The sequence below is a fragment of the Giraffa tippelskirchi genome, chromosome 3, assembly GCF_054371585.1.
Source record: "Giraffa tippelskirchi isolate mGirTip1 chromosome 3, T2T-mGirTip1v1.2.pri, whole genome shotgun sequence".
Lineage (NCBI taxonomy): Eukaryota > Metazoa > Chordata > Mammalia > Artiodactyla > Giraffidae > Giraffa > Giraffa tippelskirchi.
The window spans coordinates 181438159-181463213 of record NC_137277.1 but is presented as its reverse complement, the minus strand read 5'-3'; the positions used below and the strand labels follow the sequence as shown (position 1 = coordinate 181463213).

The following is a 25055-nucleotide window of genomic DNA, read 5'->3' as shown; positions in this document are numbered from 1 at the left end:
CCCTTGGTCTGGGGATTGAGACCCCACAAGCCACACTGCTTGGCCAAACAAAACATGGAACAAGGTGAGTACTGCTATTTGTTGGTGAGTTGCTAACTCGAGTTCAACCCTGTGGACTATAGCCCGCCAGGTTCCTCCTTCCACGGGATTTCCCAGGCAAGAACACTGGAGAGGGTTGCCATTTCCTTCTCCAGGGTATCTTCCCCATATACGGATGGAACCTGTGTCTCCTGCGTTGGCAGATGGATTCTTTACCACTGAGCCAGCTGGGAAACCAAGTGCTACTGTAACCCCAAATAGTGAGGAGGGCTGGGATTTGGGCTCTATTTGTTCAAATCTATAGTCAAAGCACCTAAACACTACTGTGGAAGTGAATAGAATAAAACTGGGAATTTGGCAACTTGTGGTTGGATCTAAGACTGAATCCACCAGTGCTTGACTTTGGAGCCAAACACCCCAAGTTTGGGATGTATATACTGTCAAGGAAGGGCTGAAGTGGTTATCAGCCCAGAAGGAGCCTTGGAAATGGATCCTCAAGCACTTGGAATGACTTTCACACTGTTGGAGATGACAGTTCTCATAGAAGTTTCACATTCTGGGAAATGGGTATTCAACTGAGGTGAAGGCTTGGGATACTCCCAGATTAGAAGTCAAGTTGTCAGGATTATCTAGAAACTGTTCACTGAGGGCCTTCTGTGGCAGGTCACTGTTTTGGGACGGGCTAGAATTGGTTTGGATTAGTGTAGGAGATATGGGATGCTAGAAAGTGAGAAGACTTGGGGACTGATTGGCTGAGATGACACAGCTGCCCCAATTTACGCTCGCTGTAATTCTGCTCTCCCTGCTCCCCGGGGAATGATGGAAGAATCCCATCGCAGCAGTCAACAGAAATCTCTTGCAAACTGGGAAATGCAGTGTGAAGGGGTGGCTGGACTGGACCAGTCAGTAATTTGCCTGAGTGAGTGGAGCTGAATCGTCCAGACTCCCAAAGGAGATCTTTCACTTAAAAAAAAAAAAGTGCTTACGTTTGCAATTTTTTTTTTTTTTTTTTTTTTTACAAGGAGCGTAATATTCTGTAATTTTATCTGTACGTGTGTTTTTAAATAGAAACCCGAGAAAGCCAGTCACCTGCTCCACCCACAGCTCGGCGCTGGGCGGGGTCTTCCCCGCCCCCTCCCGCGAGCTCTAGTCTTGGCACCAGCCCGCAGGGAGCCGGAAGGACCCGGAGCGGCGCGCGGGCGCGGCCCTGGGCGCCGAGCTGCGGAGCATGCGCAGAAGGCGGCCGAGGCGCATGCTCCCTGGAGCTCCCGCCGTGGCGGGCCCCGAGTCCGCGCCAGCCCGGGTGGCCCACAGAGTCCCGGCGGGGCCGCGGGCATGGCGGCCAGCCTGTGGATGGGCGACGTGAGTGAGGGCGGCCTCCCGAGTCTGTGGCGCAGAAATGTTAGCGTCGCGAGGAAGAAAGGGGCCGAGGGGGGCGGGTCCTCGGGTCTCCAAAAGGGTGGAAGTGAGTGGGGAGCGGAGTTCTTTTAGGCGACGCCGGCGCGAGTCCCAGTATTTAGGTGCCGGGGGGCCGAGACTGAGGGGAAGGGTCCTCCTCGGGCCCTCAAAGGATGGAAGTACTTGGAGAGGGGGAGTTTTCGTAGGTGACGCCCAAAGTGAGTCCCAGCGCGTAGGTGAAGGGGGCTGACTCGGAGGGGGAGGGGTCTTGGGGGCCCCGATTGGGTTCACGGAAGCGAAAAGGAGGGTTTAGGGGCGGATAGAATGGGAGGAATCCTAAGGGTTGAAGAGCGGCCCTGGTTCTGGGACTGGAGGGGTGGATTCCTCCATCCCAGAGGGGCGGCTTCTACAAAGGAGCACATTTAAAGGGCGAGGGACCGGGAACGCAGGAGTTCAGATCATTCTGCGGATGGCAACCTCTTCACCCCGCCCCCCCCGTCCTCCTCGCCCCCCCGCCCCCCCGTCCTCCTCGCCCCCCCGCCCCCCCGTCCTCCTCGCCCCCCCGCCCCCCCGTCCTCCTCGCCCCCCCGCCCCCCGTCCTCCTCGCCCCCCCGCCCCCCCGTCCTCCTCGCCCCCCGCCCCCCCGCCCCCCGTCCTCCTCGCCCCCCCCGCCCCCCGTCCTCCTCGCCCCCCCGCCCCCCCGTCCTCCTCGCCCCCCCCGCCCCCCGTCCTCCTCGCCCCCCCGCCCCCCCGTCCTCCTCGCCCCCCCCGTCCTCCTCGCCCCCCTCGCCCCCCTCGCCCCCCTCCCGCCCGCAGCGTGCAGCCCACCCCCGGGGCTGAGGGCGGAGGGGCTCCGGATCCGGGACCGAGGAGCGTGGATGCTGGCCCGACCTGCTCTGCTCTTGTGTTTACGCAGCTGGAGCCCTACATGGATGAGAACTTCATCTCCAGAGCCTTTGCTACCATGGGGGAGACAGTGATGAGCGTCAAAATTATCCGAAACCGCCTCACTGGGTTTGTCCTCTTACTTCAGTCTTCTCCGTTCTACTTGATAGATGGCGCCGCATGTGTCATTCAGGAGAAGGGTAACATCGCGGAGGGTCAGGGCTTCTGACCCCTACTAATAGTTGTCATAATGATGTTACCGTTTGGGGGCGTACAGCTGACTTGAGCCAGCCTGGGTTTGAAAGCTCCTGTCTGCTGTGTGTGACTTTGGGCAATTGACTTAATCTCTCCCTCTTGACTATAAAAATAGACATAATGAAAGCACCTACCTCATAGAGTCCTGGTGAGGATTAAGTGCCATTAATTCACGGTCAAGGTTTACCACAATGTCTGGCATATGGTATATGCTTGGTAAATATAAATAGGTTATGATTTGCTAGGTAAGAAGCACTTTAAAATCACAAAAACCTCTGAGCTAAGTACTGTCATTAGAGAAGCTTAATAGCTGTCCTAAGTTTACACAGCTTTTAAATGAGAAGCCAGGACTGTAATTCAGCTGTGTTCTCGAAGTTCATGTGTACCCTTAACTCTTATGTGAAACACTACCTATGTGCTGCTGTTCTAGATTTCCTGGTCACATGGCTGAAATAAGCCGGAAATAGTCCCTCCTCTCATGGAGTTTACTACATTCTAGTAGGGGAATGAGACAGTAAATACATACAGAAAACAAAATGTGAAGAATACTTTCACATAGCCAAAAAGAAAAAAATTGATAGTGTTTAGTGAGGATCGACTTTGTGCTGAGTACTAAAACAGCTTGCTAAAGCATCAGATAGTTGAAAAATGATGGGAGATATGAAGTGCAGCCTAGTCTTTGGCTGTTTGGTAAACAGGTACTTTCTTATTGTTATTATAGACAGAAAACCCTGATAATCAGCTGCTGGCATGAAAATACATTCTGTAATGCTTTCCAAAACACTGACATAGGTTCTCACATTTTAGTCTTTATTAAGAATTGGAATCATCCTTTCCTGCCATTGGGCTTCCCTGGTGACTGAGTGGTAAAGAATCTGCTTGCCACTGCAGGAGACTTGGGTTCAATCCCTCGGTCAGGAATATCCCCTGGAGTAGGAAATGGGAACCCACTCCTGTATTCTTGCCTGGGAATTCCCAGGAACAGAGGAGCCTGGTGGGCTATAATCCATGGGGTCACAAGAGTACAACATGACTTAGTGACGAAACAACAAATAACAACCATTGATTACTAAACCCTAGCTGTTTTTTCATGGTGGCACCAACATACATATTGCATGTGCAGTCTGCCTCACGTGACAAAGACTTTGAAGTGCCTTGTGAGAATACTGTAAAATAAATAAATGTGAATTAAAAACCAGGAACAGAAAATACGGGGAAAAGATAAGACCCAAGGAAAAGTAATGCACAATAAAGCATAGTGCTTAAGAATGTAGTGGTTGGTTGCAAAATACTTAATACCACAGAGCTATACAGTTAAAAAATGGTTAAAATGATAACATTTTATGTAATTGTGTGCGTGCTCAGTCGTGCCTGACTCTGCAACCCCATGGACTAGCCCACCAGTCTCCTCTGCCTATGGGATTCTCCAGGGAAGAATACTAGAGTGAGTTGCCATTCCCTTTTCCAATGTTATGTAATCCCTAACGACAATTTTTAAAATTCAGCAAAGGAAAAAAAAGAATACAGTCTCATGTGGAGTAACCACATCTCTTCCATCACTGGTGGGACTATAAAATGTTACAACCACTGGGAACAAGTATCTGGCAGTATCTTTTTTATTTTTTTCCTTTTTTTAAAAAAAACTTTATTTAAATTTTGGCTGCACTGGGTCTTTGTTGCTGAGCATGGGCTTTCTCTAGTTGCTGTGAGTGGGGGCTACTCTCTAGTGCGAAGGCTTCTCATTGCAGTGGCTTCTCGTTGCAGAGCAGGGGCTCTACTCAAGTGGTCTTCAGTAGTTGGGGCACACAGGCTTAGTTGCTCTGAGGCATGTGGGATCTTCCCTGACCAGGGATGGAACCTGTGTCCCCTGCATCTGTAGCTGGATTCTTAACCACTGGACCACCAGGGAAGTCCATACATCTGCCTCAGCAAGTCTAGTCCTAGGTATTTACTCAAGAGAAATGAAAACATGCATCTACCACAAAAAGAACTTCAATATGTATAGCACATTTTGTGTGTGTGTTTGTGTGTGTGTGATCATGCATGCGAGCTCAGTCACTCAGTCGTGTCCGACTCTTGGTGGCTTCTCTGCCTACGGTATTTTCCTGGCAAGAATACAGGAGTGGGTTGCCATTTCCTACTCCAGGGGATCTTCCAGGCCCAGGATTGAACCCACATCTCTTGCATCTCCTGTATTGGCAGGCAGATTCTTTACCACTGTGCCACCTGGGAAGCCCCATAGCACGTTGGACAATGGCCCCAAACTGCAGTCCAGGTATCCATGAATTAGTAAATATATAAATACTGTTATAGTCATACAGTATATGACCGGTATACATATACAGTTTATGTATATGTATGGTATACGTGTGCGGTATATGACATACAATTTCCGAAGTTTGCTTAAGTTCATGTCCTTTGAGTCGGTGATGCTATCTAGCCATCTTATCCTCTGCCACCCTCTTTTCTTTTGCCTTCAGCCTTTCCCAGCATCAGGATCTTTCCCACTGAGTCAGTTCTAAAATACACAAAATTAATCTGTGGTGGAAATAACTCAGCATCTAGAAGAATTTGTGCATTTCATTGCATGTAACTTAGAAGGAAAAAACTGGACACAATAATTGAACTCTAGTTAATAATACCTCTCCAGTACTCTTGCCTGGAAAATCCCACGAACGGAGGAGCCTGGTAGGCTGCAGACCATGGGGTCGCTAAGAGTAGGAAATGACTGAGCGACTTCACTTTCCCTTTTCATTTTCATACATTGGAGAAGTAAATGGCAACCCACTCCAGTGTTCTTGCCTGGAGAATCCCAGGGATGGGGGAGCCTGGTGGGCTGCCGTCTATGGGGTTGCACAGAGTCAGACACGACTGAAGCGATTTAGCAGCAGCAGTAGCAGTTAATAATAAGCATATTAAAATAATTGAGAAAAGTGTACCAATATCTGCAACTTACTTTGAAATGTATCAGAAAATAAGGATGATATCTGTATTTTCCAAGTCTCCTATAAATGTGTTATCATACTTTCATTATTTAAAAAAAAAGAAAAAATATCAACAAAAACAAAAAAAATAAGGATGATAAATGGGTAAGGACGTGGATGGATGGATTGTCACTTGGTAAAGTAATTATTAAAAAAAAGTGGGTATATACATATATATATGTATAAGGGTGTTTGCTGTGACAGCTCTTTCAGTTTTTATGTTTGGAATTTTTCATAATAAACTGCTGGGGAAAGAATATAGTCAGATTATCCTGAACTCAAGTCCAACCTTTGGCAGGTACCAGCTGTGTGGTTTAAGGCGTATTGTATAATCCTGAGTCTCAGTCTCCACATCTAAATGGGAGCAGTAGTTAGCTTCCCTCATGGGATTATTCTGTGAGGATTAGATGAGATGGTGCGTGTGAAGTAGAGAGCGCAGTGCTTGGCCTACAGTGACTGCCCAGTAGCAGTCGGCTCTTACTGGTGGTGGTCTTTACATCGGCTTAAGATTCTAGCACACGCAAGACAGAAGACACAGGTTTGCCCCACCGTTCTTCTAAGGGTTAACATTTATGGAGCTCATACACTGTGTTCTTAGATCCTTGCGCTCCGGTACTTCCCTTGCCCATACCTTTTGGCTTGGTGTCCATAAGGTTATTTGAACTCAGTATCGTAGTTCCGGAAAAGTCGGATTTATTTCACTGGTGATAGATTTAAGAATGCTGTTAAGGAAAACTGTTTTCAGTATAAATCTCTTAGGAGGAAAGAATATCAAGGATCTAGCCACATCTACCTACTCATGTCCCTTAGTGATGCTTTAAAAATAGACCACCAAGAATCTCACAGATATCCCCCCAATTAGGTCAGCTCCATGGATTTACTTTATCCAACTAGATTTTAAGTTTCTTAAGGTCAGGAACCATGTTCTTCAACTCTGTATCAGCCTGGCTGGTGGTAGGTGATCAAAAATTTTTCAATTATGAAAAATTTAAAACATCTACAAAGAGTACAATGAACGCTCGTATAACCACCACCTAATTTAAAAAATTGTTAATATGTTGCTATATTCTCCTTATCTACCCATCTATAAAGAGAGATTTAGGTAGGTAGATGTTTTCTTTTTGCTGAACCACATGAACGTCAGTTATAGGCATTATGACATTTCTAAATATTTGAGTATTGTTTTTTAATGAACTAGGATCCAATCAGAGATCAGATCCTATATTGCATTTGTCTCTTTTTAATGTAGAAATGCACACTTCTTTCTTTTTTCAGAATAATGACTTTTTGAAGAGGTAAGATTGTCTTACATTAGGTTCTACATTCTGGATTCTGGTCCTATATTCTGGATTTATTTGTTTCCTTGTCATAGTGTTTCACTTGTTCTGTTCTTAATGTTTCCTGTAAACTGGACATTAGGTCTGAAGGTTTGCTTGGGTTGCATAGGAATATTTTTTTTTTCAACTCTGCCAGGTGTTAGGGCACAGGAGATCTTCAATCTTTGTTGCATTGTGCAGGATCTTTAGTTGTGGCAAGTGGGATCTAGTTGCTTGACCAGGGATGGAACCCACGCCCCCTGCATTGGGAGCTCAGAGTCTTAGCCAGTGGACCACCAGGAAGTCCCAGGAAAGTCCCAGGAAATATTTTTGGCAAGAGTTCTTCATAGGTGTTACAATACATAAATAAATGATTTACTAAATGAATCTGGTACTGGACTGGATTGGCAATACTTAGGTCTATAAATTCTGAACTGGAGTACAGCATGGAACAAAAATAATATGGGCTGTCGTGAGAAAAACATTTTTTCCTCCAGCCCAGACTTAGTCTCTCGTCTAGGTATCACATCTTGTGTGTGCATGTGTCTGTCTGTCTGTCTGTGAAAGCTTGAATTATTCTTTTTTTTTTAAATTGGAGGAAAATTGCTTTACAGTGTTGTGTTTCTGCCATTCAACAACTTAAATCTGGCACAATTAAACATATATCCTATCTCCCCTCCCTCTTGAACCTTCCCTCACCCCTCCTTTTTTAAAATATTTATTTATTTGGCTGTACCTAGTTTTAGTTGCTGCTTGCAAATACTTAGTTGCAGCATATGGGATCTAGTTCTCTGACCAGAGATAGAACACAGGCCCCTTGCATTGGGAGCTCAGAGTCAGCCACACGATCACTATCAAAGTCCCTGGGTATCAGATCTTGAACCATTCCCTTTTTCTGTTTTCTCTCCAGGATCCCGGCTGGCTACTGCTTTGTAGAATTCGCAGATTTGGCCACAGCTGAGAAGTGTTTGCATAAAATCAACGGGAAGCCCCTTCCAGGAGCCACACCTGTAAGGACACTTAGATAATGATAATATTGCCATTTTTGTTACCATGGATAACTATCATTTATTGAATCCCTATCATATATTTTATTTAATCCTATAACAACCCTAAGCAGTAGGCATTGTTATCTTTGACAGACCAGGAAACTGAAGCTCAGGGAGATGGAATATCTTGCCCAAGGCAACACAGGTAGTAAGTGGCAGAGCCAGGATGCAAACTGAAGGTTGGTTGCCTCTAAAACCCATGCCCTTTCCACTCTGCACCGCTGCCTCCCTTCACAGAAGACTTGAACCTCTAGACCTCTTGCTTGATCGACAAAGTAGAACAGGCTGGCAGCTGTGAGGACACGTTTCAAGAGAGTTGCATTCTGCTCTTCCCACAGTTACTTAGCTTACAGCTGCACCACGCTGGCACACCTGGGCTCATAGAACCATGGAGCTGGCAGTGCCCTTAGAGGTCATCCGTGCATCCCCCTCCTTTTAAACAGGAGAAAAGGCTGAGGCTTAGAGAGGGGGAGATGTTTTGGCCAAGGTAATTTATTTCAGTTTTTTTCAAAAATTGTTGATTCTTGAAACACCGTTCTCTGTTTTAGTTTGTTCATTTTTAAATTTTCAGGCAAAGCGTTTTAAACTGAATTACGCCACTTATGGGAAACAGCCAGATAACAGGTAAGTAGAGAGTAGCCACAAGGTAGCTTCAAGTCCTGGGAAATGTCTAAATCGAGACAAGATGTGTTCACTGCCCTGGTCACTTCCAGAGAGGAGGATGGGGAGCTGAGTTTGACCCCAGTTTGCTTCCCTCCTGAAGGCCAACTCCTCCCATCCCTGTTGGGGGACACTTCCAGTTTGCTTATGTGAAGGCCCTTGTCTTCTGTGTATCTGCTCCGTCTCCTAGTCCCATGACTGCCCATGGTAATGACATTTTATTCAGTAAGAATTGCTGTAGCAACATAAACGTATCAAGCATTTCAGATTGCTGTTTGAAAGCTGGAGAACAATGTATCAAAAGCTTTAGATAGATTTATACCCTTTGAACCCATAATTTTGCTTTTAAGAATTTATTCATGGATATGTGTAAAGATTATTCCTGGGTGGCACTAGTGGTAAGGAACCCGCCTGCCAATGCAGGAGACATAAGAGACGTGGGTTTGATCCCTGGGTTGGGAATATCTGGAGGAGGGCGTGACAACCCACTCCAATATTCTTGCCTGTAGAATCCCATGGACAGAGAAGCCTGGTGGGCTACACAGTCCATAGAATCGCACAGAGTTGGACACAACTGAAGTGACTTAGCACGCATGTGTAAAGATTAGCCTTGAAAATGTTCGTTGATATCGTGTAATATCACTTATATGAGGAATCTTAAAAAAGAACTTACTTATAAAACAGAAATAGAGCCACAGATGTAGAAGACAAACTTATGGTTACCAGGGGATAAGCGGACGCGGTTAATAAATTGGGAAGTTGGAATTGACTTATACACACTAGTATATATAAAACAGAGAACTAATTAGGACCTACTGTATAGCATAGGGAGCTCTACTCGATACTGTGTAATAGCTTATATGGGAAAAGAATATAAAAAAAGAATGGATATACGTATAACTGATTCACTTTGTTGTACACCTAAAGTTAGCACAACATTGTGTATCAACTACAGTAAAAGTTTTTTTAAAAAAAATGTTCATTGAGATACTGCATATAATGGGCAAAACCAGGGGAAAATCCAAGTAATCTAATAATAGGAAAGTGGTTTAAGTTAAAAAATGTTCATTTTTTGGAATATTATGTATCCATTAACATGTCATGTTGTAGCAGAATACTCACATGTCAAGATGTTGGTGAGATGCTGTAAGTGAAAAAAAGGCTGGAAACTAAATGAGTGGTATCCAGTTTTTGTTAATTCAAAGGAAGAAGCTAAAGCAAAATGACAAAAATGCATATCACGGTGCTCATGGTGATTACCTTTGAGTTGGGTTATTGGTATTTTATTTTTCTTTGTCTTTTTATATATTTTGATCTTATACAAGGAATATGTATCATACTTGAAACAAAATAATAATGAGTTTATTGTTCTAGTACAGGGGTTAGCAGACTGTGGCCTAATTTTGTTATTACCTGAAAGCTAAAAATGGTTTTTACTTGTGATTTTTTTGGCGGTGCCTCATGGCTTGCAGGATCCTAGTTACCCAACCAGGGATTAAGCCCGGGCCCTTGGCAGTGACAGCACAGAGTTGTAACCACTGGACCGCCAGGAAATTCCCTCTATATTTTAAAGTTTTTATTTGTTTATTTGGCCATGCTGCACAGCTTGTGGGATCTTAGCTCCCTGACCAGGAATCGAATCTATGCCCCCTGCAATGAAGGTGGACCACCTTAAGTAACTACTGGGCCACCAGGGAAGGCCCCCCAGCCCCCTTTTCATTTTTAAAGGATTGTGGAAACAGACAAAAGACAACAGAAGTCAGAGGTGCCCCGAGAGAGCCTACAATAGTTCCTCTACTGTCTTCACAGAAAATTTTGCTGACCCTGTCCTGAAAGTTGAGGGATTTCATGTTAGCCCATCTCTAGGAGACAAGGTTCAGTTCTCATGCTCTCTGTACTTTTCACCATTTGGATTAAAAGTATGCAGAGAATGCAGAATCTCTGGCTTGTCCCTTGGTCTGCACTCATGTAATGCTTGAAGACAGACAGGCTTTATAAGGTGGGTGAGGGACTTGGGGCAGGAGACTCCTTCCAAACCTCTTCTACCAGGATTGCCAAATGAAACAAATTAGGTTAGGTTAAGGACCCATCGGGTGTGTTGTTCTCTAAGGCGGCACGGAAGAGGTTTATCTAGAATGGGCCAAGAGAGCTCACAAGAACAGAAGTTTTTCTTTGTGTCTGAATCTCGTTCTCTCTTCTCAGCCCTGAATACTCCCTCTTTGTGGGGGATCTGACCCCAGATGTGGATGATGGCATGCTGTATGAGTTCTTCGTCAAAGTCTACCCCTCCTGTCGGGGAGGCAAGGTGGTTTTGGACCAGACAGGAGTGTCTAAGTAAGGCCTTACTTTTACTGATGCCCACCCTGTTGGTTGCAGCATGTATCTCATAGCTGAGGGGGTGATAACAAGGGCATGGTGGTGAAGAGCGCAGGCTCTGGAGCCAAACTGCCTGGTGCAAATCCCAGCCTCAGTACTGCCCAGGGCTTATGCAGCAAATAAGTTACTGAACCGCTGCCGCTGTTTCCTCATCTGTGAAATGGGACTGGTTAATAGTATCTGCATCTCATGGAGGTTGGTGTCAGGATGAAATGATGTAATATAAATAAATCAATAGAAAATGCTTTATAGGTATTTCCTCTTTTATTGTTGTTACTTTAAAACTGGAAAGACTTCAACAAGGGTTTATATTTTTTCCTCCCAACAATTAACAAGGGTTAATATTTTTATATTACAGGATATTGAATATATAGTTCCCTGTGCTATACAGTAGGACATCATTTATATATAGTAGTTTGTCTCTGCTAATCTCAAAAACTCCTAATTTATCCCTTTTCTACCCTCTTTCACCTTTGATAACCTTACGTTTGTTTTCTGTGTCTGTGCATCTGTTTCTGTTTTGTAAGTAAGTTCATTTATATCATATTTTAGATTCCACACATAAGTGAGGTCATATGATATATGTCAGGAAAGATTCCTTTTTGATCTGAGTAGTAGTTATGAGCTTGGACTTTGAATTCTGCTTCTGGTATGACTTTGGGCAAGTCATTAAACCTCTTTGAAGTTTGGTTTTGCCTTCAGTAAGACGTGGATACTCCCTTCATCAAGTTGTTGGACAGTTTATTGAGATAACTCTGGGAAAATACTCAGCATAGTGCCTGGGAAATAATAAGTGTTCATTAAATGTTAACTGTCAATTCATTTATCCCCAAGTGGGATATGAGTTCAGGAGAGCAGGAACCTTGTCTGCTTGTGACTGCTGAGTCCCAGGGCCTTGGGTAGCACCTGGCATGCAGGGCAGGCTCGGTAAATACTTGGCCTTCTATGACTGTTACTACTACTGCTTCTACTGTAGTAATAATAATAATAATACTTCCCAGTAGATTGGGAGGGAAGCTCCTGTTTGGGGAGAAGCCCCATCAGGATGGCATGGAGGAGATTGGTGAACTGAAAGTGGGACCCTCCAGTTCCTAGGTCTCATGCTGCTCTGTGACACCCCTCTGTTTCATGGGGTGCTCAGGCCTGCCCATGTGGTTTGATGGGTGCTCTCTCTCTTCTCAGCTTCTTTTCTATTCTTTGGTTTTACCTGCATCACATCTGTGATCTAAATAGTGCGTGTGTATGTGTGTGTCTTTTTCCTGCAGGGGTTATGGTTTTGTGAAATTCACAGATGAGCTGGAACAGAAGCGAGCCCTGACAGAGTGCCAGGGAGCCATAGGACTGGGGTCTAAACCAGTGCGGCTGAGCGTGGCCATCCCCAAAGCGTGAGTCCTGCGCTGGCATGGGAACGGGGAGAGCCTCTGGACCCACCCCCACCAAGACATGCCTCGTCGGTTGCTAATAATCAGGGCATCCGCTTGCTGATAATCAGGGCATCCGCTCGCTGACTGGGAGGCTGCCAGGAGACTCAGTGCAGGCCACAAATAATGAGTGCCTGGTATTTGCCAGTCTGGGTGCTGGAGATGAGCCAGCATCACCATTGCCCCTGCAGAAGCTTACAGCTGAGGAGAGAGCTATGACTGGGGGAGGCAGGTACATTCAGAATCGCCGTAGCAATGCTGGAAAAGCAGCTGGGCGCTGCAAACTTAGTTTGTGTGCTCTTTGCCCAGTAGAGCTGCTGTTGAAACGTACAAACCTCTTATGAGTGCCCCTTGCTATGGGAGTGGCTAAGAATTCATGATATAGGAAATTGCCACAAGCCACGCATTGTGGCCAAAAAAAATGAATGATATAAGCATGATAGAATATTATGTACATCACTATTGTACCTGTCACTCTGGGCAGAAAACCCTTCTTCCCGTGCAACTCCAAGCATGTTTTTTACTCAGATATAAGACAGTTTTTCTCTGCGTAGAATCTTCCATCCTTTGGCCCAAGCAGTGGTTCTCAACTTGAGGACATTGGCAACACCTGAAGATAAATTTGGTTGTCACACCCCATACTGGGAGAGGGGAGCCTCTGGAATCTAATGAGTACAGGCCAGGTATGCTACTAAACATCCTACAGTGTGTAGGACAGCTCCTGGAACAAAGAATGGTCTCCTCTGCCACCCAAAAGTCAATTTTATGAAGGCTGAGAAACTTTGTGTTTAAAGTAGATAAGTGGTTACACTCTTCAGGCAGAACTTCCAGGTGGCCGTGTTTTTTAAGGCAGCAAAAGATTTGGAGGTTCTTCGCAGTTTAGCTTCAGCGATTCTCCCCTCCTAATGTTATTTGTTCTAAACTCTACTGTATATGTAAAAACATTAAAGAAAACATTGAAAAGAAAGTTCCTTGTTACTCTAAATTACTGCTTATAATTTCTGGGTTCCTTTTCAGGCTTTTCCATAAGCTTCTGTTCTGTATAAATGTAGATATTGATGTAGATACACACACACTGCATGCATATGGGTCAATTTACATGTGGTAGATTCATTGCTTTATTCATTTTTAATTACAATAACAATGCTCACTCTTTTTCTTCCCCAGTTTACTCAGTATACACACTCACTTTGCCATAGAGTTGCATAGTTGTCATCGTTACAACATTTTTAATAGCTGCGGAATATTCTTTTGATTGCACATTCTGTCTAGCAGTTCCTCTGATGTTTACTATTTTGGTGGTTTCTGCTGTGTCATCATTTATTCAGTCAATGATAACAGTCCCTGCAATCGCAGCCCCGCCCTAGACTTTGAAATTGTAGCGATAAACAAGAAAAACAAAGTCCCTTCTGCAGAGGGTTATATTCTGTTACATCTGTTTCTTTATTGAACATTGTTGTCAGCGTTTGATGCCTGCCTCTAGGGAGGTGCCCTCATGCACTAAGAACTGAGTGATAAGAGTTTCCTTTGAGAGTCAGACTTGTAAGAGCGAGTGTGGAAAAACAGAAATGTGTAGACCCAGGCCCTGTACCTTCAGTGACCTGAACATGTCATGAGGGTGGTAGACTCCTTGGACATGTGGGTCAGGGGGGTAGGGCCATGGAGGCAAACATCAGCAGTTTTCAGCCTGGCAGTGGGCAGGGAGAGGAAATCTCTGCCATTAGACTTCATTGAGGCGCCCCATCGGGAGGTGATGCTAAGGCCTAACTGCTCTGGCTGAGTGCTCACCAAGCGGACATTGAGCACAGGAGGAACTTGGGAAGAGCTCATCACCTGTGGTTTTTTAAGGTTTTGAAAGCAGTGGATCTCTTGCAGGCTTGACATTGTCTTTGGTTAGCAGTGACTGGGGTAACTGGAGAGCAGAAAGCTTTCTGTTGACCTTGGGCCTCAGCCCTGATTGGTGAATGCAGGAAGAGGGAGACGGACGGGAGACTTGAGTCCGCAGGGCAGGTGCTGTATGGACCGTGTTGTGGGAGGGGTGCAAGCCTTGGAGTTAAAATTTGGCTCCAGTCCTCTGTGTGGTCTTGGGTAAATCACTTAACCATTCAGAGGCTGTGTTCTCATATTTATGGAGGGAATAATAAATAATAGCTCTGTCGTAGAGCTGTGCAGACCATATATGAAAAAGAATGGGCACAAATCCCAAGTACCTACTCCACAAATGATATCTCTGACTACAGTTCCAGGCTCCTGAAACACTTACCTTATGTTTTGTAGGGAAAAGGTGATAAGATATTTTGTAATTTGAAAATGCTCCTTGAATCATTCTAAATCCAGATTATCCAGGCCATGTTTACCTGAGCCTTTGTGGCTGGCAGAAAAACAGCCCCCCAAGATCTTGAGAAGGGGAAAAGTCAGTACTAATAGAGTTTGTAAGGGAGACAAACCTAACCACTGCAAGTGCCTTTTTTTTTTTTCAATTTGGCCATGTTCTCTGGCCCACAGGATCCCAGTACCCGATCAGGGATCGAACCTGGGCCCATGGAATTTAAAGTGCAGAGTCCCAACCATTGGACAACCAGGGAATTCCCAAAAGCTCCTATCTTTAAAGCTGGGTTCTGGGATCAGACTGCCTGGGTTTGAATCTCTTATTCACTATGTGACTTTGGACAAATGATGTAATCTCTCTGTACCTCAGTTTTCTCACCTGTGAAATAGGATTAGTTACATATTTACTGTGTAGCACCATTGTGGGGATTAAACAAGGTAGTCTGTAAAGCACTTAGAACAGTCCCGGTCATACAGTATTATGGAAATGTTTGCTCATTTGTTTGTTTATTTTCCCTTCTTCATTTAAGGAGCCGTGTGAAGCCAGTGGAATATAGTCAAATGTACAGTTACAGCTACAACCAGTATTACCAGCAGTACCAGAACTACTACGCCCAGTGGGGCTATGACCAGAACACAGGCAGCTACAGCTACAGTTATCCCCAGTATGGCTACACCCAGAGCACCATGCAGGTAACCATAATTTGGCCAGTCTGGCCCCACATCCTCTAGAGACCTGAGTGATTCTCCAGGATGGGGTGGTTAAGGACAGGAGCTTGCGCTTCAGAAAGACAGAGGGAAAGATGAAGTAGCTTAGTTCCTCTTGTTAAAAAGCCATCCTAGTCATGGGCCAGGCTTTCACTGTGCTTCTCACCCACCTCTCTGGTCTCTTGGCAGACATATGAAGAAGTTGGAGATGATGCGTTGGAAGGTAAGAAGGGACTGCCTTCACTCAGTGTGTAAGATGTGAAGGTCACCTGAGTGGGGAGTGCGGATCCCAAATCACCCCAGGGAGCAACAGACGGAGGAGGGAGCCCGAGGTTCCCTGGACACGTGGTGTTCTACCCCAGGATGTAGGTCTGAACCAAAAACTCCGTTGCGTTATATTTGTTTCACAGTTTGTCAGATTCATGTAAAATAATTTTTTTAATTTCACGTTTTAATTTTTTTCCACACTCTTTTTTTTGGCTACTTTTTTGGCTACGCTGAGTCTCTATTGCCGAGCCCGACAGTCTTTCTCTGGTTGCAGAGCACAGGCTCTGGAGCATGCAGGCTCTTTATTTGTCACGTGGGCTTAGTTGCCCTGCAGCTTATGGAATCTTGGTTCCCTGACCAGGGGTTGAACCGGAGACCCCTACATTGGAAGGCAGATTTTTAACCAGTGGACCACCAAGGAACTCCCCCATATATCTTGAATTACATATTTTCTTCACTTTCAAGTAATAGTTATGATTGAAAGTTTGGAAAATACAGTAAAGTATAAGAAAGAAACTAAAAATCACCCCCCAGTTTCGCTACATGGTAATAGCCATTATTGCTTATTTAAAATTAAAAGTGTTTATTGTGATTTTTTTTACTGAATTTAACAGAAGAAAAAGTAAAACCAAAGTAATTGTTGACCTTCAGACAAATATTTTTTCAAATGAGATATTTATACTTTTAAAGGAGTTTAAGGTTTGAAAAAATTATTTAAAAAAACTTTTTTTAATTTTCTTCAAATATTTCTGAACAGAATGTTAGATTTGAGGTTTAAAGAAGTAAAATCAGACACCGATTTCTAAGTAAATCTTTATTTTAAGGTACAAAGAGACTCCCCCAAGTTTAAAATCTTAAGTCTGTTTTAAGAATTATTCTTCAAGAGAAGGTCATAGGGAAAATGTGATCTGTAAGCAAAATATCCTTTAAAGGAAACATCATCTGTAGTCATAAAACAAACTTCATAGCGTTTTAAAGCACTTCACTGAGCCTCTTGTCATCTGATTCTGGCAGCAGCGACCATAGGGGTGGGCTGGGCAGACAGTGATCTCCAGTAGAGGGATGGTGAGCTGGAGATACACGTGGTCTTCTCAGGGTCACCCAGTGAGTTAGGAGCAAGGTTCAACCTGGAGTCCCTGTCTTTCTATCCTTAGTCTCTTGCCGTTTCTTGCCTCCTTTTTAGAGAAATTATCCTGATTATAATATTTGTGTGTAACTCCTTAGAGTTTTTCTATTTCTTCATCATCCATTATTATAGCCAACACTGCTATAATAGTTTTGCAGGCACTGCTGCCTATCAACACTTTGATGAATAGGTACTTTTATAAATCCCATTCTACAGAAAAGAAAACTGAAGCTTAAATAGTTAATAGCCAGCAGTTTTTACTATGTGCAGGGCACTGTTCTAAGCACTTTTACAGATATTAACTCATTTGATGTTCACAGTGGTTCTGAGGTAAGTTCCATAATTATCTTGATTTTATAGAAGAGAAAACAAATTAAATTTCTTGTTCAAGGTCAGCATAGTTGCAACATCGTAGCAAGAGGTAGACTGTCTTGGAACCCTGCCGTCCTGCCCCAGACTTCAGGCTCCTTACCACAGTTATAATGCCTCCCTCTTTTTTTTTTTCCGGTGGCTAGATCTTAGTTCCCCAATTGGGGATTGAGCCCAGTGAAAGCATGGAGTCCTAACCACTGGACAACAGGGAAGTCCCTAACGCCTCCCATTTTAACCTAATAGCCACACAGAAACAGGGCCCAGGAGGGCTCGTCGTCCTTCTTCATCTGTACCTCGGGTTCAGCAGGCTGTCTTCCAGGCCCTGTCATCCATGAGGAAGGGTGCTGTTCTGCCCACCTCCTTCTATAACCCAAGTACCTGTCCTTGGGAATTCCCTGGCGGTCCAGTGCCAGGTGCTTTCACCACCATGGCCTGGGTTCAGCCCCTGGTCAGGAACTGAGATCCCTAGAGCTGCGTGGCTCGGCCAGAAACACCCAAAACAAAACACAGCAGCAGCAAAAATGCTTGCCCTTGCTGGAGCCTTTTGCTGTCCTGTTCCCATATGTCATTACCATCGCTGAATGGAGTAGCCAGACTGGTCATGCTCTGCTTTCCCAGAGTTCCCATATGGAGCTGCTGTACGTGCTCAAAACTTCAACTCGTAATTTAGATTAAAATTACAAGAGAGATTCCTCTGGTTGCAGGAATGAGCACAGTACTTCTGTGAAAAGATTCACCACTAATTGGTTGATTCAGCACTAACTGGCTGATTCTTACGAGCACCTGAGAAAGTTGGAAACAGTTTACAAAAGAAGCGCAAATGGCCTATCAACCACAAGAGAAAAGAATTTAAGCATATACTATTTGTGTTAGTCAAGAGTCTCCAGAGAAACGGAGCCAAAAGGATATATATATTTATAATCTGTGATGTGCTTCAGCAAGCTGGAGACTCAGGCAGGATTTCTATATTAGCACCTAGAGGTAGAATTCCTACTTTGGGAAACCTCAGTTTAAGGCCTTTAGTTGATTGGCCAAGGCCCACCCACATTGAGAATAATCACCTTTACTTAAAGTCAACTGATTTGTAGATGTGAATCACATCTACAGAATATCTTTATCTAGACTGGTGTTTCACCAAACAACTGGTCACCACTACCCTGACCAAGTTGATACAAAATGTAACCATCACACTGCTAATACTAGTACTTAAATACAACTTAAAATATACTATCTTTCTAGTTATTTAAGAATTCTTAAAATGTTCATATTCATGAAATCAATTTTACCTGAAAGATTTTATTCCCAAATGATACCAATACAGATAAATATCTAATAATAGATTTATTAAATATTGGTAAGATTTTCTTTTGTTTTATTAAATCATGTCTTTTTCTAAGAATATTGATGTAGAAGAATGTTCTCAATGAAAAAAGTCCTGAAATACAATAGGATATACAGTAAAAACTCAGTTAGGTTTTTTGGTTTTTTATTTTGGAGGGTATAACTCACATAATATAAAATTCACCCTTTTAAAGTGTACAATAGTTTTTAAAAATAGCCACAAAGTTGTGCAGCCATTACCACTGTTTAATTCCAGTGAAGAATCCTGTGAAACCTCTAGCAGTCACTCCAATATCCTGACCCTGGCAACCACTCACCTACTTTGGATTTACGTATCCTGAACATTCTAAATAAATGGAGTCATGTATGATATGTGGTCCTTTGTGAATGGCCTCTCTGACTTAACTTCTGATTTCTCTGTGTTATAGCATGTGTCATTCCTTTCTTTTTATGGTTGAATAATATTCCATTCTGTGGATATACGTTTAGTTGATGGACATTTGGATTGTGTCCATTTTCAGTGTTATAAATAATGTTGTTATGAATATACATGTATAAGTTTTTGTGTGGACATAGAAAAGTTTTCAGGGAAAAGTTTTCAGTACTCTTCAGTATATGCCTGGGAATGTATTGCTGGATCATAAAGTAAACTCCGTTTAACCATTTGAGAAGTGGCCAGACCTGTCCAAAAAGACTTGGAGCATTTCCATTTCTCCACATTCTCACCAACAATTACTATTTTTCATTTTGGCTATCATAGTGGCTTTGATGGCAGATTGCCACTTCATGGCAAATAGAAGGGGAAAAAGTGGAATCAGTGACAGATTTCCTCTTCTTGGGCTCTAAAATCACTGCAGATGGTGACTGAAGCCATGAAATTAGATGATTGCTTCTTGGAAGGAAAGCTGTGACAAACCTAGGCAGTGTTAAAAAGCAAAGATGGCACTTTGCTGACAAAGGTCTATATAGTCAAAGCCATGGTTTTTCCAGTAGTCATGTACAAATGTGCGAGTTGGACCATAAAGAAGGCAGAATGCCAAAGAATTGATACTTTCAAACTGTGGTGCTGGAGAAGACTTGAGAGTCCCTTAGACAGCCAGGAAGTCAAACCAGTCAGTCCTAAAGGAAATCAACCCTGAATACTCATTGGAAGGACTGATGCTGAAGCTCCAATACTTTAGCTACCTGATAAGAGCCAACGCATTGAAAAAGACCCTGATGATAGGAAATATTGAGAGCAGAAGTGGGCAGCAGAGGATGAGATGGTTGGTTGGCATCACTGACTCAGTGGACATGAGTTTGAGCAAACTCAGGGAGATGGGGAAGGACAGGGGAGCCTGGGGTGCTGCAGTTCAGGGGTCTTATTTATTTGGCTGCACCAGGTCTTAGTGGTGGCAGTTGCAGCATGCACAGTCTTTAGTTGTGGCATGTGGAATCTAGTTCCTGGACCAGGGATCGAACCAGGGCCCCCTGCATTGGGAGTTCAGTTCGGTCACTTAGTCGTGTCCAACTCTTTGCAGCCCCATGGACTGCAGCATGCCAGGCTTCCCTATCCATCACCAACTCCCAGAGCTTGCTCAAACTTGTGTCCATTGAGTCAGTAATGCCATCCAACCATCTCATCCTCTGTCGTCCCCTTCTCCTCCTGCCTTCAATCTTTGCCAGCATCAGGGTCTTTTCCAATGAGTCAGTTCTTCGCATCAGGTGGCTAAAGTATTGAAGTTTCAGCTTCAGCATCAGTCCTTCCAATGAATATTCAAGACTGATTTCCTTTAGGACTGACTGGTTTGATCTCCTTGCAGTCCAAAGGACTCTCAAGAGTCTCCTCCAACACCACAGTTCAAAAGCATCAATTTTTTGGTGCTCAGCTTTCTTTATAGCCCAACTCTCACATCCATACTTAACTATTGGAAAAACCATAGCTTTGACTAGACGGACCTTTGTTGGCAAAGTAATGTCTCTGCTTTTTAATAGGCTGTGTAAGTTGGTCATAGCTTTTCTTCCAAGGAGCAACCATCTTTTCATTTCATGGCTGCAGTCACCATCTGCAGTGATTTTGGAGCCCAAGAAAAGAAAGTCTGTCACTGCTTCCGTTGTTTCCCCATCTATTTGCCATGGAGTGATGGGACCAGATGCCATGCTCTTAGTTTCTTGAATGCTGAGTTTTAAGACAACTTTTTCACTCTCCCCTTTCACTTTCATTAAGAGGCTTTTTAGTTCCTCTTCACTTTCTGCCATAAGGGTGGTGTCATCTGCGTATCTGAAGTTATTGATATTTGTCCCAGCAATCTTGATTCCAGCTTGTGCTTCATCCATCCCAGCATTTCGCATGATGTACTCTGCATAGAAGTTAAATAAGCAGGGTGACAATATACTTCTTTCCCAACTTGGAACCAGTCTGTTCCATGTCTGGTTCTAACTGTTGCTTCTTGAGCTGCATACAGATTTCTCAGGTGGCAGGTCAGGTGGTCTGGTATTCCCCTCTCTTGAAGAATTTTCCACGGTTTGTTGTAATCTACACAGTCAAAGGCTTGGGAGTGCAGAGTCTTAGCCACTGGACCACCAGGGAAGTCCCTGCTGTTCTGAGTTTTGTACTGACAAAACTTCCTTCTCTTTATAGGTTTATCACACAGATATATACCCCTAAATAGCAGGGTTTCGTTTTGCCTGTTTTTGAATTTTGACGTTGTGCTGTGTATATTGTCTTGCTTCTTTCATTCGGTGTTTTATTTGTGAGATTCATCCAAGTTGGATGCAGCGGAAGTTCATTTTCAGTGCTCAGTAATATCCCCTTCTAAGAATAGTTTACTTGTTAGGGGTTTAAAAGGAAACTATTAGGTATTTTGTCATGATTTCTGGTGAACAAATACCACTATTGCAATCAAGAAAAAAAATTTAAAAATACAGAACTTGGTGTTTCAGCTTGTGTATTTGACTCTAGCTCTTTCATTAGACATTCATTGTTCTTGATTTAGTAATCTTGATTAGGTTTTCCAAACCCAAATTTCAAAAAAGGACCACACCAGAAAATCTGACATGTGACTGCTGCAGGTATGTGTGCTGCTGCTGCTACTGCTGCTAAGTCGCTTCAGTCGTGTCCGACTCTGCGACCCCATAGATGGCAGCCCACCAGGCTCCGCCGTCTCTGGGATTCTCCAGGCAAGAACATTGGAGTGGATTAGTGTTTAATAAACATGGAATGACAGCCAGAACTACTTGAGTACTAATTACCTGTTACATTCTGTAAAATTATTAGAGTTAGACCCTTGATTAACTTTACCATCTGAGCCAAGTAAGCCCATAGTAAAGAGTCTGCCTGCAGTGCGGGAGACCCTGCTTCGATCCCTGGGTCAGAAAGATCCCCTGGAAAAGGAAATTGCAACCCACTCCAGTGTTCTTGCCTGGGAAATCCCACAGAGGAGCCTGGCAGGTTACAGTCCATGGGGTCACAAAGAGTCGGACACGACTGAGCGACTTCACTTTCTACTTTCTTTTCTTGATTAACTAGGGCTTAGGGGCTCCTGCTAGCCTCAATCATAAATCCACATGTAACCTGTAGTCAGCCTTCACTATCCTCCATTCCTCCGCATCCTTGGATTCAGCCAGCCGTGGATTGAATCGTGTAGTACTGTAGCATTTACTCTTGAAAACCTCCACATGCAAATGGATCCTGTCCTGTTTGAGAGTGAACTGTCCACTACCCTGTTCTCTTCCTCACCAACCCTACAAAGGCAGCAGTGCTGGCAGCCCTGGTGAGGAAGGAGGGAGCAGGGAACTGAGTCTCCCATGGCTGCTGAGTGCTGCTCCCCTCTGCGCCCCTGAACCCACTCTTGCTTCTCTTCCAGACCCCATGCCGCAGCTGGATGTGACTGAGGCCAACAAGGAGTTCATGGAGCAGAGTGAGGAGCTCTATGATGCGCTGATGGACTGTCACTGGCAGCCTCTGGACACAGTGTCTTCAGAGATCCCTGCCATGATATAGCCAGGACGAGGGACAAGCCAGAATGGATTTGTGAGGGAGAAAAAAGACTCCTTTTTTAAAGTTCCTCCAAGACTTTTTTGGAAATATTTCATAAAGATTTTAGTAATCAACCACTCCTGCAATTATATTTTTCCTCTAACACTGCTGCCTTCATTTGAGTTTGAAAACCCAGAGACCAGTTGGAAGAGGGTTGAATGAGGTTCATCTTTGAACAGGAATCTCATTTATCCAGATAATGTCACCTACACTCCTGGACATAATGATTAACCAAGGTGGGTCATCAAGTTAGTAAGCCAACTTCTTAGTGAAGTTCACATTTAAGGTTGTGATTACCTGCTGGGATAGTGTCACATGGTGGGCAGTTACTTGTTTTCAGGTTTCTTTTCCCCCTACAGATTTGCTTCAAATCAGGTGGCTAGGAATTCATTATTTGAAGGGGGGAGTCAGTTGCAGGGCCCATTGAATGGTTGGTTGAATGGTGGCTCAGACGGTAAAGCATCTGCGTGTAATGCGGGAGACCCGGGTTCGATCCCTGGGTCGGGAAGATCCCCTAGAGAAGGAAATGGCAACCCACTCCAGTACTCTTGCCTGTTAAATCCCATGGACAGAGGGGCCTTGCAGGCTAGTTTCATTTTTCAATTTGAATGGTCGAAGTGTTCAGGTTTCTCTGTCCATGAAATTTTTCAGGCAATACTGGAGCAGATTGCCATTTCCTCTTTCAGGGGATTTTCCCCGCCCAGACATCAAAGCACCTCTAGTATTGGCAGGCAGATTCTCTTACCACTGTCCCAACCTGGGAAGGTATAAGTGTTGGAGCCAGCTTACTCTAGACCAAAAAGGCCTAGACTGTTTTAGGTATAAGATGGTGCCATGTATGTGCCAATCCCACCTCTTAAGAAAACGTTAAAACGAAAGTGCATAAGCTATATTAAACTAAATGCATGAGTCTTACTTACATATAGGAAATGGTAATTCAGAAAGCTAGCCTATGAGATTATCAACCACTACCAAACCAGATCTTGATGACTGTCACACACATCTCTGCTGTATTTTCCAAATAGGAAATCCCATTTACCAGGACCCTCCTGAAGTGCCTGGAATTATGCCAAGGATCACTTCCCTAGCTTTGTGTAGACCTGAGGGGTGGCAGAGTTATGTACCCTTCAAAGATCATTAAGCACCAGTCTTGGGCTCAGCCTGAATTCTCACTCAGCAAGAGTAATATAATTGCAAGTATAGAACTGATCCATACCACTTTCTGAGAGATCAGTCTTCAGAGATTGAGCCTCTTAATTCACCTTGGGTCTTATGAAATATTTAAATAAGAATAAGCAATAAATTGAAAACATCAAGAAACTGACACAAACATATATCCGTGAGTCTTTTTTATTGGTCACTTATATGCCAGCAGCATCACCAAAAACAAAACAGCTGTTTCCACCTGAAAGCGCCCCCTGTCTCTTCATTTGCCTTTTTGTTTCGCTCCTGAAAAGGAAGTATAAGCCAGTGTGTTAGTAATGCCCCAATTAATCAATGCCCCTGCAGGTTTTCGTAAGAGCTGGTCTCAGTCCCATATCCGCATTTATCATCCACAGATGTCCACTCAGATTAGGTTTCATCCTAGACCAGTCACAGCCTGAAAAAATACCAAGCTAGACAGAACTACCTGTTTCTACCCAATCGTCTCCCACTCTCAAAGGAGGGGTGGGTAAGACTCCATGGCTACCCAAAACCACCAAGCGTGAGCAGCAGTCAGCCCTCACAGTCCTCAAGGTAAAGACATAACAGCTGCTACATTCTACTCTCTGGATGTGCTCTTGGCCTTAGTGCAGGCAAAATCTAACAGACCAAGTCACAAACACTTTTGTCATCTGGTTATGAACAGCCAATAAACACAGCTTCCAAGGAAAGCCAGATGTAAATGATACATTAAAAAGACAGGACTTTTACACACTGAGTATCTTCATCTATTGGCTACACTGCTTAGAGTCTTAACAAGTACAAATGGAAGCTGTGATAAAGCTTCAGCTAGACATTCAACTCACCCAACTCTGTAGATCCCCACAGATGAAGACAGCTTTACCGGCAGCAGGTCTTAGGGGGAGAAAAGTATCAATCAGGAGGCAAGAAAGCTATTGGTATATCCCTCCCAAATACAAAAATATTAGCCAGCAATTACTACACCAACTGCCAGTTTCACATATAGTCTCCCTTTAAGCCTAAGATTACTCCATTTTAAGGGGTGGAGAAAACAAGTTCCAAGAAGATTCAACTTTGTCTGAAACTAGCCCACATGCTGTACAGCACACACCACGAGCACAGTTTCAGTACTACTATTCCTCCTTTTACGACCACCAAGACCAGGGTGTAGATCCGATGGGAAAGGGAACTGGAGGGTCAGGCTGTCTCCAATGCCCAACTTTACCTTATTCTAAAGCACGGCTCCAGCGACAAGCTGGTATTTTCAGTTACTTCAGTATCAGGCACTGCCAGTTAAAAAACTGGGGGCAACCTGCAAAAAAGAGTGTGGAAGCTCTAACCAAAAATT

The 25055-nt window shown here is 44.0% G+C and overlaps 1 protein-coding gene and 2 non-coding genes across 10 annotated transcripts; 1 reads left to right on the top strand and 2 right to left on the bottom strand.

Moving 5' to 3' along the window:
• Window positions 1-1214: 1214 nt before the first annotated feature.
• Window positions 1215-22617, top strand: TRNAU1AP (tRNA selenocysteine 1 associated protein 1). 8 transcript variants are annotated; one of them, XR_014080983.1, is made up of 9 exons: window positions 1215-1401; window positions 2354-2451; window positions 7788-7887; window positions 8498-8550; window positions 10789-10920; window positions 12228-12347; window positions 15242-15404; window positions 15609-16034; window positions 17638-18029. XR_014080983.1 is itself a non-coding variant. In XM_081586157.1 (9 exons), the coding sequence occupies exons 1-9, from the start codon at window positions 1375-1377 to the stop codon at window positions 22505-22507; spliced, it is 864 nt and encodes a 287-aa protein (XP_081442283.1). In that variant the 5' UTR covers window positions 1215-1374; the 3' UTR covers window positions 22508-22617. The 8 variants fall into 8 exon arrangements, 6 of the variants coding, with proteins under 6 accessions (XP_081442283.1, XP_081442282.1, XP_081442284.1 ...); XR_014080982.1 differs by having other exon boundaries at window positions 17627-18029; XM_081586157.1 differs by lacking the exon at window positions 17638-18029 and adding an exon at window positions 22371-22617 and having other exon boundaries at window positions 15609-15642.
• A 1446-nt stretch (window positions 22618-24063) lies between these two features.
• On the bottom strand, window positions 24064-24137 carry LOC145544043 (small nucleolar RNA SNORD99). The gene has a single exon (XR_014081268.1). It is a non-coding gene; the product is annotated as a small nucleolar RNA SNORD99 (small nucleolar RNA).
• Window positions 24138-24779: 642 nt separating this feature from the next.
• LOC145544007 (small nucleolar RNA SNORA61) lies at window positions 24780-24905 on the bottom strand. Its single transcript, XR_014081233.1, has one exon. It is a non-coding gene; the product is annotated as a small nucleolar RNA SNORA61 (small nucleolar RNA).
• Between the last annotated feature and the right edge of the window lie 150 nt (window positions 24906-25055).

Bases quoted from the DNA above. Each gene is read 5' to 3' on its own strand.
- TRNAU1AP (XM_081586156.1), top strand. From the start codon at position 1,375: ATGGCGGCCAGCCTGTGGATGGGCGACGTGAGTGAGGGCGGCCTCCCG. The intron at 1,441-2,353 runs GTTAGCGTCGCG...GTGTTTACGCAG, and splicing joins CGAGTCTGTGGCGCAGAAAT to CTGGAGCCCTACATGGATGA. The intron at 12,348-15,241 runs GTGAGTCCTGCG...TCTTCATTTAAG, and splicing joins AGCGTGGCCATCCCCAAAGC to GAGCCGTGTGAAGCCAGTGG.